Genomic DNA, 15263 nt, shown 5'->3' with positions numbered 1-15263 from the left:
GAAGACTGACGATCACTGTGTCGTCAGCAAACTTCAGGATGTATCTGTTCGTGAAATTACTGCGACACTCATTTGTGTACAGAATGAACAGAAATGAGTGTCGGCTATCAAATAAAACACAGTAAAATTCAGCAGTATTTTAAAAATTATTACTAATTTTCCCAATGACCTAAAGGCTACTCTAATAATAAAGTAGTAAAGTGTTGTTCTCATTTCAAGTAAAATAAGGCTTCTCCTTAAAAATAATAAGAGCTTGTCTTCAAATAGTGTTTAATTTAAAATAATGAACAGGTTTAGTTGGGGTTTCCCCTTTTCTTCATTGTTCTGAACTAAATTTTCTTTAAGCCTCCTTTCCCCGCCACCTGTTTCTCCTCTTCAGACTTCTGCAGCTCGTCCTCTGTTTCCTGTTTTCACGTGTGCTCTGAATAAAAGATTTGATTGACTGCTTAGAGAGTTACAAAGCCCGCAGTTGGGTCTGTGTTTCCTTTGTACATATACGTGACTATAGTAAAGACAAAGGAAAAGGCTGCACACATTAAAATAACCTTTGCAGAGAAAGATGGAAACAGTCTGTCAAAATCTAGTAATATGTCTGCGTCTGTGAAGAATGACGGGGAATCATAATAACAAAAGGTACACTATTGCTCATCTGTCAAAAACATGATACCTTGCTTAAGCACCTTCTATGACACCAGCAGTCCAGAGAGGAGGGTTTTGTAGCGATTTGATTATATTGTGGTCATAGACTGAACCTGACTCTTCTTTTACAAAACTGTGGTCTTCTTTCAGACCACATGCACTAAAATGCACCCAGTGTAGTGTATTATATTAGGACATTTTTCTGCATGCAGACATGTTTATGGGCTGGTTGACATGAGGACAAAGGATAAACATTTTCAGTAAACGGTTAAAAAAATATCTGCTGTGTACATAACTCTTTCATTTGGTTAGTATATATAACACCCAGCACGCCCCTGCGGGCGGTTTATCCTTCAAGCTCGGGTCCTCTACCAGAGGCCTGGGAGCTTGAGGGTCCTGCGCAGTATCTTAGCTGTTCCCAGGACTGCGCTCTTCTGGACAGAGATCTCCGATGTTATTCCCGGGATCTGCTGGAGCCACTCGCCTATCTTGGGAGTCACCGCACCTAGTGCTCCGATTACCACGGGGACCACCGTTACCTTCACCCTCCACATCCTCTCGAGCTCTTCTCTGAGCCCTTGGTATTTCTCCAGCTTCTCGTGTTCCTTCTTCCTGATATTGCTGTCATTCGGAACCGCTACATCGATCACTACGGCCGTCTTCTTCTGTTTGTCTACCACCACTATGTCCGGTTGGTTAGCCACCACCATTTTGTCCGTCTGTATCTGGAAGTCCCACAGGATCTTAGCTCGGTCATTCTCCACCACCCTTGGGGGCATCTCCCATTTTGACCTCGGGACTTGTAGGTTATACTCGGCACAGATGTTCCTGTACACTATGCCGGCCACTTGGTTATGGCGTTCCATGTATGCCTTGCCTGCTAGCATCTTGCACCCTGCTGTTATGTGCTGGATTGTCTCTGGGGCATCTTTACACAGCCTGCACCTGGGGTCTTGCCTGGTGTGATAGACCCCAGCCTCTATGGATCTTGTACTCAGAGCTTGTTCTTGTGCTGCCATGATTAGTGCCTCTGTGCTGTCTTTCAGTCCAGCTTTGTCCAGCCACTGGTAGGATTTCTGGATATCAGCCACCTCCTCTATCTGCCGGTGGTACATACCGTGCAGGGGCCTGTCCTTCCATGATGGTTCCTCGTCTCCCTCCTCTTTCTTGGGTTTCTGCTGCCTGAGGTATTCACTGAGCACTCGGTCAGTTGGGGCCATCTTCCCAATGTATTCTTGGATGTTCCTTGTCTCATCCTGGACTGTGGTGCTGGCACTCACCAGTCCCCGGCCCCCTTCCTTCCGCTTAGCGTACAGCCTCAGGGTGCTGGACTTGGGGTGAAACCCTCCATGCATGGTCAGGAGCTTTCTTGTCTTTATGTCAGTGGCTTCTATCTCCTCCTTTGGCCAGCCTATTACCCCAGCAGGGTACCTGATCACGGGCAGGGCGTATGTGTTGATGGCCCGGATCTTGTTCTTACCATTCAGCTGACTCCTCAGGACTTGCCTGACCCTCTGCAGGTACTTGGTGGTTGCAGCCTTTCTAGCGGCCTCTTCATGGTTCCCATTTGCCTGCGGGATCCCCAAGTACTTGTAACTGTCCTCTATGTCTGCAATGTTGCCTTCTGGTAGTTCAATCCCCTCAGTTCTGACTACCTTCCCTCTCTTTGTTACCATCCGACTACACTTCTCCAGTCCGAACGACATTCCAGTGTCATTGCTGTATAGCCTGGTAGTGTGGATCAGTGAATCGATGTCTCGTTCACTCTTGGCATACAGCTTGATGTCATCCATGTACAGGAGGTGGCTGACAACTGCTCCGTTCCGTAGTCTGTATCCGTAGCCAGTCTTGTTAATGATCTCACTGAGGGGGTTCAGGCCTATGCAGAACAGCAGTGGGGACAGAGCATCTCCTTGGTAGATCCCACACTTGATGGTAACTTGTGCTATGGGCTTGGAGTTGGCCTCTAGTGTTGTACGCCACATCCCCATTGAGTTCCTGATGAAGGCTCTTAGGGTCCCATTGATCTTGTACACACACACATATATATATATATATATATATATATATATATATATATACATACACACACATACATACAAAATGCAGTGCGAGTTGAAAAAATCTGCCTATTTAAAAGCTGCTCCCTTTTCACAAACGGGCACCACAGCAGGTAACTCCACGTGTTGGATTTGGCAGAGTCTTACACCAGATGCGTTTCCTGACATTTGTGTCTCCGGCTGGAATTGAACCAGCTACCTTTCGGTCATCAGTCAGATGTGTTACCCTCACTGGATATGGGGGAAAAATGGTGACTAAAGTGTAGTGAACTCTCCTGTCAGTGCTGCACTGCTTCCAGTACGGCTGCTATTTTTAGATTGCTCCCTGAAAGTCTGATTCACACTGAATGGACACAGACTGGCATTTGTATCGCACTTTTCTTCTCTTACTGACCATTCAGAGCACTTTGCACTGCAAGCCAATTTCACCCATAGCACTTCACACCTACAGCCAATCAGAGAATCACAAATTAACCTAACATGCATGTTGTTGGGTTTTGGGAGGAAGCCAGAGTAACCAGGAGAGAGGAGAACACAGGTTTCATACAGAAAACTCCAGAAACCGAGGTGTTCAAGTCTCCTCCTGTATAAAACAGGTCAGAAGTTCCCATCAATAATCAAAGGCCACAACTATGATAAACTTTTAGATTTTTATAAAATTCAATTCTGAACTCTACAGAAGCAAAACAGCACAAAGGAGCAAAAGCAGCTTAATAGGAAAGTGAAAGTTTCTTACAGTAGGTTATAAAAACGATTTCTCCCACATTGATATTTTAACCCTGTATCGCTCTTTTCAAAAGTTCTGACCTACAAAACAAACGATTCATTTCAAGTCCCCTGCAAGTCCCTTCACCCTGTGCTGAGAATTTTTCATGTCGCGTAAAGATCATCGCACTTCAAAAAAGGAAAAAATCATTACGTTATATCTCCTGCAGGTGTTTACGTTTGGCTGGAGAGAGGACATTCGGGTGGGCGACCCCATGCACACGAAAAAAGTTTGCTTCGATGCCATTTCCCACAACAGCCCCGTCACCCTGTACGACTGCCACGGCATGAAAGGCAACCAGCTGTGGCGCTACAGAAAGGTATGACAGAGATGAAGCGGAGATCAGAGTCGGAGCCTTCGGCGTGGTTATGTGTAATGTTTGTGTGGTGAGCTCTTTCTCTGAGCCTTTTTGTTTTCCTCTTACAGTACAAAACAGCAAAATTGCAAATGTAATTGCTTCAGAATGAATGACTTCAAGAATGCTTAATCAGTTCCCAAAGCTTTGCACTTTTTAACCGAATCTACGGGGCTCATTATGTTGTTGTGCTTTTATGCTCGGCTATTACAAAGGGCCACGTTTCTATTTTTGTAACCATTGTGGGATTTAATGTAGCCACAAAGAAACATGCTGGCAGCAGTAAACAACACAAGTTGAAAGCGTTACTTGCAAACATTGGTTTAAAGTGGACCTGTTATACCCATTCCCAGCTCTGTATATTCATTATTTGATTCTATTAGAATATCTTTGCATGAGTTACTGTTTAACATGAGCTGAGTTTTAGTGCAGTCTTTATCGTCCACCACAAACAAGCCATTATAGTTCCTGTCCTCCACCCTTAACCCAAGATTATTCTCATTGGCCGTCCCTCACAAACAGAAGGTTTGAACAGTCGAGATATCCCCTCTCGCTGACATAAAACAGACGAGACATGAAAATGTTGAGCATTTAGAGCAATAGCTGTCAGGGAGTCATTGTTTCAAACACTGTCCATGTTTCAAATGAGCTTCCAAAGAGTTTCTCTTTGACGCAGCCCGTCATCTCCCTTGTTTCTCCCTCCAGGATAAGAGTCTGTATCACCCCGTCAGCAACAGCTGTATCGACAGCAGCCTGAACGAGCGGCGTGTCTTCATGAACACGTGTGACCCGTCCTCGCCCACTCAGCAGTGGCTATTTGAGAAAACCAACGCCACCGTGCTGGAGCACTTCAATCAGGGCGCCAAGTGAAGTCCTGCAGCATCCACGAGGAAGGACTCACGCAGAAGTGGAGCTGCTGCTGCTGCTATTGCGAACTGGGGTATTTCCCATTTACCTCGCAATGAGGTGACAGCTGTTTCTCTTTGGGGTGCTGGGAGTGAGGCAGGACGGCACACAGAGGGGGTTAGTTAAACGCATTAGTGTGAGGGAAGATTGGGTTTGAGTTTGATTGATGGGATTTGTGTAAAAGTTACTCTGTGAGAGATGGGTGTGTTCTGTCGGGGTGCTGCTGTGGCAGTAGGTCTGTCTCACTTCCTGATTTTTATTTAATTTTTTTATCGTCTGCCATTCCTCTTTATTTCTTTTGCCCGTTTCAAATCTCCCTCTCTTCCCCTGTACTGTTTCCTCTCTGGGGGTTTGTTGTTTGCAGTTCTCTCTCCCTCTCTTTCTGTCCATCTACCTTTTATCCTCCAATCTCTCCTCCCTCGTTTCTCTCCCGGTCTGCCACTGCCTGCATGTCCGTCTCTATCTGCCTGCATGACTGCACCTTTGCCCACCTTTTTCATTCTCCCTCTCAAATATCCTTATGTCTCTCCAGCTCTGACAACCTCCCTGGGGGTAGATGAAGGGGGGGAGGGGCTCTTGCTGAGCCAAAGTCGTACTGACACCTGGGTGAAGCCAGGCAGAACCACTCTGAAAATCACCTGGTGAAGTGATTCTCCTTTACAACCTTCTGTTCCCTCCCTCATCCTTCCCCTCATGTGTGTAACTCCTGGTCTGCGGGCAGAGCTGCATTGAATGTAGTGGGTGAAAGTTGACAAAGACGGTCCAAGGAGATAAGACCTTTTGCACGTGCCTCACTTATTTGTTCCTTATTCTCTGCTTTCCTGTCTGTATTTATTGATTAGTCCTTCACAGATTTGTCACTGTGCCACGTTCTTCTTATATTCCTCAGAGGCGAGCGCTATCCGATGCCAGGGTATGTGCAGGCTGACTCCTGCTGGGTAATGGTGCAGTCAGACTAGATTTTGCTTTCTTCATAGAGGTCCTGCATCTCTTAAAATAGCCAATAAGAATGCAGGCTGTCTGAGGCCTACGCAGAGATAAAAGCGACAATGGCAAACAGAAGATCCAAGGTAAGGTCATCGCACTGCAACAAGGCTCCAACAAGTGCTTCCTGTGAGATCTCACCCTGGAGTGGGTCCATTTATTTGAGAATGCTTTGAGAAAAGCTCCTCAAAGCAGTGACCACTAAATCAGGAGGTATTTGTTCAGAATTTAGTTTTAAGGTTGCGTGGTTACTGCGGTTTGTTAGCTAAATAGCCGTGCTACTTCGCATCACTACGACGACTCCTCATTATTCATACTACATCTCATAGGATTTGCAGTATACAAGCAAGTGTGCTTTTTTGGCACTACGCACACAGCAAGATGTTTAAAGTTTGGGGCTCATTTGCCTGCTACATTCAACAGTGTGTACTTTGTTGGGGCTGTACCAAAAGCAAATGGAGAAAACAATATGCAATTATTATAATAATAATAACTAGAAAGTGCATTTTCTGAAGAAACTGCAGTGTGAATGCTTGAATCTGAATGTATGCATTGAAATGAAATAATTACTGAATTTAAGTTAAAAATTTTGAATGAGATAAAAAAAAAAAAAACCGAATTTAACCTGAAAACAAAAGTGCTGAACTGCTAAAAGCTGAAGGTTACACAGAAGAAGAAGTTGGAAAAAAGCTGAAAATGTTTTAATTGTAAATTAGAAAACCCTAAGAAATGAGAAGAGAACATTTAGAGTCAGAAAACATCTGAATGAATATTAAAAGTTCATATTCTTTGAATCACTGAATGACTAAAATGTGATCCCTCCACTTGGACCCACACAGTTTAAAAAATTTAAAAGTCTGAGCTTTGAAAGACACGGTGTTGGAAAGAGAACAACGATGGCGACGTTTTGAGGGTAAAATGATGGCTTTAACACTGTGGACACAGCAGCAGTTGAAAGAGAAGTGTTTAAGATGAATCTTGGCAGAGTGAGACAGAGAGCTCGTTAAGCAGGCAGGTGTGAGCCTGGTTGCTATAGTGACCGCACCCAATGGCTCCATACACACGTACACAGACATGCGCCTCACTTTTGCTGCTTAAAATGAACAGAAACGTCAGCCCTAAACAAATCGCTCCCAAATGAAAAGTATAGGTCGTATTGACAAAATTCTTTCACCGTGAGCGGCAGCAATGTCCAGTCTACCAAATTCTCAGTTTTCATGGCTGTGGAGTTTATTATATGGACGTGGTGACAGTGTAAAGACACCATGCTCTTCTGATTTTCAAACGAACCTTGTGAGCCATTTTAACATTAGAGTCTATGGAAGAGTTGGAGGGAGGAGGCTGTGCATTGGTGACATTTATGAAAGAACCATAACACCTAGTACAATAGTAAACACATTGGATGAAAGAGGACAGCCATGGCTACGTTTTGAGGGTAAAATCATACCTGTAGAGCAAACGCTGTGGACACAGCAGCAGTTTTAAAAAAGATTTTAAGATTAATTTTTTTGCTCCTCTCACTCTAGCAGTTGAGCTGTCTCACTCTAGCCCCAACATTCCGTCCCATACACACCCATTATAAACTCTGAAACGGGTGAAAAAACATCATGAAACTTAAACTGGAACTGAAGAAAAAGTATAATAGATATTGAAAAGATAAATACAAGTTGAATAGTTGAATGTCTTGTCTTCGTTTTAAAGTTTGAATGGTGGCTCTATGTGAACGTATGTTGAAGTAGTAAGAGTTTAAAAATGAGTAAATTGAATGAGAATTTGAAGGGTCTCCCCATTGAAATACATGGGAAATTTTTGTTGAATAAAGTTGAATAAAATTAAAAATATAAATGTTAAAAATGAGAAAAGTAGAAGCACACCATTCCAAAAGAAGAGGAATCTAATGGTGTTTGAATGGTTTTTCTAAGTTGAACGGTTTTGAAGGAGATAGTCGGCGAAAAACGTACGGAATAGAAAATAATAATAAAGATTAGAAGAACAATACTGTGAATGCTTTTCAAGCATTCACACTAATTATAATATGCACTGTAAGTTTTCCCAAGCCAAACTTCTGTCTGACTGCACCACGAGAGCTTCTTTGTCATTATTGTGGTGACAGTGGGAGTGGGAGTAGCTGTCACACCTCTTTGAGTTTCTCCTTTGCTTTCTGTGCGCTATTTGCCGCTTTCCACTCAGTCACTAAAGCAACCCGGTCACAGACGTCCAAGCAAGGGGTCTCGTCAAGGTGCGGAGCAGCAGGCAGCACCACAAATAGACCCCTGCGCGCCCGGATGGCTGGCCGTGTGACTGACAGGCCAGCTGATTCTCAGCAGGGCTGCCTGATTGGCCGGCCACCATGCTGACACATCACTTTAGAGTACAGTGTGAGCGGGAGTAGAGACCAAAAGGGGAAATTATCCAGGATAGCCTCGCCAAGGTAGCTCTGGGATTGAGACTAACGTGTGTGTGTGTGTGTGTGTGTGAGTGTGAGAGGGGGGTTTAAAATGCATTAAGCACTTATGGAATGATAAACTTGAATGAAATCTTAGTGCCTTGTTAGAAGAGGACTAGATGTTGCTGTGTGTATTTGCAGAAAATGTGTGTGGCCTGAAATGTCCAGATGAAAATAGGGAACAATTCCTCAATTCAGGAAGTGACTTTGCTTGGATTTTTTTTATGCTGTAAAAGACTCCTCAAGTCTTTGAACTGATCATGAATTGACTTCTGGTGCAGGACCTTGAACGCACCACTGGCTTTGTGAACACACGTGTAACTGCTGGCTGTGAATAGAGCTAAAAAGACTGTTTTTTGTTGTTTTCCCAGCATATTTGCTCCTGCTGTCAAAAGTAAACCACAACCCTAAGAAGACCTTTTGTTGTATTGAAATCATGATATGATGCTGTGTTGTTTTCCCACTTGTTCAATCCAGAATATTATAATGAGAGAGGAAATTGCTGTCTTTGTTTACCAGTGTCGCCATCCGCCTTTATAAATCCTTTTCTTCATTCTGTTTTTAATCAAATGTGCTTTCATCCTTTCTTTGATCCTGTGGTTTAGCTGATGGTGATTTTGCTTGAATCCCTGTTTGACACTATGTTTTGGGATGTTCTGGTCTGTCGCCTGCGCACATTCTCTAATCCCATTTTGTGAAGCAGAACAATGTTCAGTGTGTGCCATTTTAATCATCAGATCCAGGTATTGGGCTCTGGAAGATATTAACATGCAGTAGTAGACCAAAAGAAATGGTAATATTCACTATATATCACAATATTTCAGTATTTAAGTCAGATATTAGAAAATGTTGGGGAAAAATATATATTGAGCTCCTTGTTGTGTGCAGATTAAAACCTTTTCCAACACAAATGCAAAACGGATTTTATCACAATCAGTGCAAACAATGATTTGTTGTTTCCAATTCTGTCTTATCACATAAATTGTTCACACAAATGCTAACCAAGAACCCATATTTAGATAGCAGAGCTGGTAGATTTGCAATGAGATTATTGAGAGGTGAAGATAAATAACTATCACAAGTGTTTTCTAACCTGTTCGACTGTTAAGTTGTTAAAACCTGATCTACTTTTCAAAAAACCCTTCTTGAGTTACAGTAAATGGTTCATTTACCAGCATGTAACTGTTATTTATTAGCAGCAGGAGCGTACTAAATGAAACCTTTTTGTTGTACACTGTACACTGTCAAATTGTTAAAAGATGACTTAGAATTATTGTTTCAGACCACCGAGTAAGATTACCAGCAGATGATCCAACAGGAACAATTTGTTATCCACTGTATATCCAGATATGATTTCTTTGAATTTCTTTTCTTTGACATCATACTAGAATTGATAATGGGCTGGGCTGTTGCTGGGATTGTTTGTTTGTTTGTTTTTTCTAAAGAATTGTCAATACGAACACTCTTTGTGGAAGTTTTATAGAAGGTGGGTACATAAGGCAACATTTTTGGTTCAAATGAGACTGTCGAAGTACTAAAAGTTACTTTATAGTTCTCTCTGAGAAAGTGTACTATTCTTTAATATTTCATCTTGTTTTTCTTCTCTCACATTTATCCTGCAGAACAGTTTATTGCATCTGTTTTTCCTTGAGTCTGCCAAGCCCAACTGTCACATAAATCTTGGATAAAAAGAAGAAGATTATCATCATTACAGACTTTTGGCTGTGTTGTATAGAATTAGTAAGAAAAGTGTTTTAGGTAGCTGATGTGTTAGCTTGTGCTTTTTCAAAGATGTTTTAGGCATGAAGAGCTGTAGTAGGGCCAGAAAATCCCTTATTCCAATAAAACATCAGGGGCAGCAGGATCAAATGCAGTAGGACGAGCTGATTTTAGAGAAAATGTAGAACTTAGCTGTCAAATAGAACGCCATGATTAGTCAACTGGAAGGCCAGTGTTTAAACAGGTATCTGACAGTTTATTGACAGTAAATCATGATATAATTTGACCTGGAACGTGCTAAAATGCTTTATAGAATAGCCAAAGTCCTATTTTTAAGTAACAAAATATAAAATACAAAATTACAGCAAAAGTCTTATTTAGATGTCCTAATCTTCCCTGCAGAGTAATCTTCATGTTCCCCTTGCCTCAGCTGCGCAGAAAAGAAGCAGAGGTCATTGCTGGTATTTAGAGTTGAGTCTTTTGGGTCTCACAACCAGAATCGTCATTAACATGACTTTTTTTTTTTTTTTTTTCCCTTCAGGAAAATGTTTGGTAAAGCCCCAGTCACACAGGCCTGGATCCACCATGATTGAGATGTTGGTGCTATCACTAATAAATCTGAGGTTAAAATAACATTATCAGTATAACAAATTAAGCTATCTCACTACAGTCTAAACTCAGCTCTCTGTCCCTGTTGTTGAAAGAATAATCCCAAGCTTGGCATGTTTGCCTCGAGGGCAGGAAGACGAGGAGCACCTTTTGTGAATTTTTTTTTTTTTGACAGTTTAGTGAGTCGTCACAAAATGATGGGAACTGCATTCTGCAGATAGGATGATAGCACTGATAATCAGCTGTTCTGCAGGAAAGGATGGGGGAGGAAACGAGATGATGCCAAAATTGCGTTCATGCTCTTCATCTTTACTGTGTTTTGTACAAAGTGCATTAAATTAAAAATGAACTTAAATGGATCTGTGTCTCTGGGGAAATTTCACAGGATGTTGCCAACTGTATCCCTTCAATTATGTTTAATTGAATAAGCTTTTAAAAGTTTGGGTTTTTTTTCAATCAGAGTAATATGTACCTTTCCATTGCACATGTAAAGTTTGTTTTATTACATCAAAGGATAACTTGGGTCGAAGACTTTCAGGCACTGCTTTATTTCAGCTTTTATCCACTGTGGTAAAGTATTTAAGTAAAGAAAAACTTCCTTGCAGACACTAGGGATACGAATTTAGCAAATCGATTTCACTAGCACTTAACATAGATCGGTTCTCATTGGCACCGTTTTTAGAGTCGACACCATCACTAAGAAACATATCAAAGGAAAGGAATTGAACTACTGGGAACTGTTCCCTACAAGACCCGATCCTCAATTCCTGTCCCTAGCTGGCACCCATATAATGGTATAAACCACAGTTCAAGTACACAAACACTTCAAATGTAATACTTTTCCACAGCTGCTGGGATAGAGCAATCGTAAATGTGCTGAAACGTTTTATAACGTTAAGATCCAAATGCATTTTTACGTTTTTTTTTTCCCACCTTCACATGTTCAGTCGAAAGTCTGTTGGGCAGAATAATCGTAATTTACAGGAGCAAATGTTTTTAATGTCAGTGGCCAACGTGGCCCATCACACAATGTTGTGTAGGTGTGTGAGCTTTGATGTGTAGGGAAGTGTACATTTTGTATCTCAAAAATATCCAATATTTTTTTTCTACTGACATTGCAACTGTAAAGGTGTATTTAGGTATTTAACAAACTGTACAATTAAACTGGAATTGTATGATATTTTTTTCTGAAAATTGTAAAATAAAAAGGTTTCTATATTTGGATGAACGTCTGTCTGTGCTTCTGGGACTTAATTTTTAAAAAACAATTCTCCATAGTTGAATAAAATAGTTATCATCAAATCAGTTATCACACACAAATGAAGTTATCATCAAATCAAGTCCTTTTATATAGTTTTATAATGGGGGGGGACTTATACTAGAAGCCTCTCGCCTCTAACCACCTCTTTAAGCCGGGAGTGTCACTGCGATCCTGCACCCAGGGCACTTGGGGCTTGGTCCAATCTCTTGGGTTGGGGTGACGATGTCTCCCCCCAGCATCGTCCTGACTCCCCCTTGCTGTAGCATGCATCTTTTTTACCCCCCCCCCCCCCCCCCTTTCCTAACATCCAATCCATATAGCTTTCTCAGTTTTGCCCTCAGATGAGACGAAGACATTCTCAGTCTGTGTGAGGCAGTGACCAATCAGCGTCAGAGATGACAGAGCACCAGGTGGGCGAAAAGGCTGCTCATTCTAGTTGCGATCGTCTTCCCTAAATAACTTCAGCGTAAACGTCTGGTGCTCACAGCTTTCTAATTTCCTCCCCTTGTCACTTCTTGTTGTAGGTTCTGTATGGCTTTAATAGTTTCTCTGACTGATGGTGCAAAAACACACTTTCCACATGCGCTAATCCCATAATCATTTCCCCCAGCAACCCGCTAACTCTGATAGCTTTCAGGTTTCAGTGATTTATCCGTGGCTGGAGTGATATTGCTTTTGCAAGTTGGCCCATTTCTCCCAGAGTCTCCTGGGATGTGTCGTAACTCAAAACTTTTCATGTTGGCTGAGAAGGACTGAGAACGTTCTGGTTTGGTAAGAACACTTATAGTGTCCGTGTTATGGGAGCTTTCATGTAATTGCACAGTCACAACACTCGAGCAGCAACATGCTGATCAAAGGACTGGTTTTAGGTTTCTGAGAGTAAAAAAAGAGAAAAAAAAAGTTTCAGTGATGATGCAATGTATTCAGGGTGTGCAAACCAGACTGATGTTATCTGCATACTAATTGTTTTCATATTCATATTTATTTCCAGTTAATTAGCAAATAATCAACATTCCCTGAGACTCGGGAGCTGTAACTGGGACAGATCAGGCTATTACATTAGCACAGTGTTCCTCTAAAGATATCCATTAAGTTTCTTTATTGGGCTCAGCACCATTATAAAAAGAAAAACACAATCCAATTGTCTCCCATAATTCACTAATACCCCCTCTCTCTGTGCTGCTTGCTCTCTGGGCCAACAGCTCCTTCAGATTACACAACAAAATGGGAAGACGTTTCAATGACAGAGTGTCACGGTTTTGATTCCACGCATCTTCAAAGAGTACAGAGGGTTTGTCACATTGAACTGCACAATTATATGGGGGTGTGGGGAATATGGTTGCCTTTTGTTTTGCAATTTCTTGTCTCACGTCATTTTGTTCCATCCCACGCTGACAAGAAAAGTTTCGGATGGAGGAGGAAGGCTGTCTCACACATGAAGGCTTAAATTGCAACTACCTTTAAATACAGCAATGCAAGGGTGGCCACATCATATTGCATCTGGCATTGCTGTGAAGCAGTGCTGGGTTATCTCATTAATTCATCTAAATGCAGATGACAACATAGTCCAAATACATACTGAGTTGTAATGACAGTGATGCCATGTGGTCTTAAGGCTTAGCCAAGTATGGGTTTGCAAAATAAACTAAATGTCATATCAAATATATAATGTACTTCATTTGATGCCCTGGGAATACAAATGGACAGCCATTTAAGAAATTGCATTAAAACTTTGTAAGTAAATTTGAACCTTTGGTAATGCAAATTCTGTAATATCTGTACAAACTGCATTATGTATGTGTAGCATCCCTCTTCATCCACAGCATTTTGTTCTGTATCACAGGCGTATAACCTGCAGCATCAATTACACCCAGGTTTCATAGTTCTCAAAGCATAGTTTTATGCATATGAACATGGGGCGTCCTTGCTAATGGGAAAGTTACACAGCTGTTGAAAAAGAGACACACCCACGCACATCTACACATCTGCCAATAAATCTGTTATTCCTGTAGGAAAATGGGGGGGAAAAAAACATGTTGACAAATTCTTTGGTCATGCCTATCATAACACATTTTTCCCTGCAGCAAAATGTGAAGAAGGCATCATCGCCTCACATAAAATAATATAAGAGATGGGAAGAAACGAAAAAAACAAAAGCAAAACGTACACACGCCACCGCATGAACAAATATAATAAAAAGGAAGAACAAGGGACTAAATAACATTGTGTTTGTTTCCCATGGCGTCGCCCTTCTTCTCTCTCTCAGCTATCAGCCCTTTGCCCCTCAGTCTTATTATCTCGGTCTTGGGTCAGTGAAGGATAATACAACTCCAGCCTGAGAGATAATACATCTCCGGTCAGACCTCACTTCAAAGCAAACTAACAAGCTCCACAGACAGACACACTTAGCTGGTCCATGAAATTCAAAACGATACAGAGCTTGGGCTGAAGCGGCGCCCGTCATCGATTGATTCATTGTTAGTGGGAGCGTCTGTGGGGAGAAAACAGAGGTGCAAATTCACTGTCGGGAGGCAGAAGGAACTTAAATGTGGGATAGGGTTCTTGCCTGTGCTCTCCTTCTCCACAACTCAAACAAAAAGCAAATGAAGAACAATAGTGCAGACTTAACACTTCGCCACAATGTAGTTCTGCTTAACTCCAAACCACTAACATCTGTGTGTGTTCCTAAGAGTAGAGAGTAACTGATGCTAGCTGTTATGCAGGTGCTGTTTTGGATGTTGAACATCAGAGCAAAGCTTTTTAGTACTCTCCAGCTCTCCGTTTTTGCTTTTCTTCTCAGTTCTCAGACATTTGCTTAAAGCAGCTTCTTTCCTTATATTTTCTTAGTTCGGCCTATAGACTACAGTAAAAACAACAACAGCATACTGTGAAATGTGTCCATTTCTCTGTGCTCTACAAGTCTTTGGTGTTGCTTTGGTGACACCAGCTTAACCCTTCCCTCATGTCTCGATTCTGAACATTATTAGAAACATCTTCAATGAAAAATAAGCTATAAATTTGTAGAAGAATACATCATGTCAGTAGCTGTCGCTGGTAGATGTCTGCTTATATAAGTGCTGCAATGCACGGGGAGTTTGGGCTTGGTGGTAGGGGGTCAGCCACGTCCCATGGATAAACCTCTGGGACCGCTAGATCAACTCTCACTTGTGGTTCCAAGATGTTGCTTGTGCACAGCAGCAGCCACACCTCAGTAAGCTACTATTTTGGTTAAGTTGTCCACATCTTCTGCTTAAGCCCAGTTAAATACAGTAGACAGATGCATGAGTATATAGTGAGACCCATGCATGCGTCTGCCAGGAGGAAGTTTCTCTTTTCAAAGATTACTTAGAAAGGGAATCAAACATAAATAGCACAAAGTTTCTCTTTTCAATCACAACTTCTTACCTTTGCTGGTAAGGAGAGATTGCTAGAGATTTCAGAAAGTCACTGAATCAAAAAGAGGTGTGCAAGTACAACAAAATGTCTTTCTCTGACACCAAACTCGAGGTGATGGAGCT

The 15263-nt window shown here is 41.8% G+C and overlaps 1 protein-coding gene across 1 annotated transcript in view; it reads left to right on the top strand.

The window, feature by feature from the left end:
* Window positions 1-6234, top strand: part of LOC113017693 (polypeptide N-acetylgalactosaminyltransferase 10-like) — a 121979-nt gene extending 115745 nt beyond the window's left edge. The window contains exons 11-12 of the mRNA XM_080307335.1: window positions 3635-3784; window positions 4526-6234. Of these exons, the coding sequence (XP_080163461.1) occupies window positions 3635-3784; window positions 4526-4690 (315 nt within the window). The 3' untranslated portion in view covers window positions 4691-6234. The remainder of the gene's footprint in view (window positions 1-3634; window positions 3785-4525) is intronic.
* Window positions 6235-15263: the final 9029 nt, after the last annotated feature.

This window comes from Astatotilapia calliptera, chromosome 10, assembly GCF_964374335.1.
Source record: "Astatotilapia calliptera chromosome 10, fAstCal68.1, whole genome shotgun sequence".
In the NCBI taxonomy this organism is placed as follows: Eukaryota; Metazoa; Chordata; class Actinopteri; order Cichliformes; family Cichlidae; genus Astatotilapia; species Astatotilapia calliptera.
The sequence above is the reverse complement of the archived record's forward strand: the minus strand, read 5'-3'. Positions and strand labels throughout refer to the sequence as shown.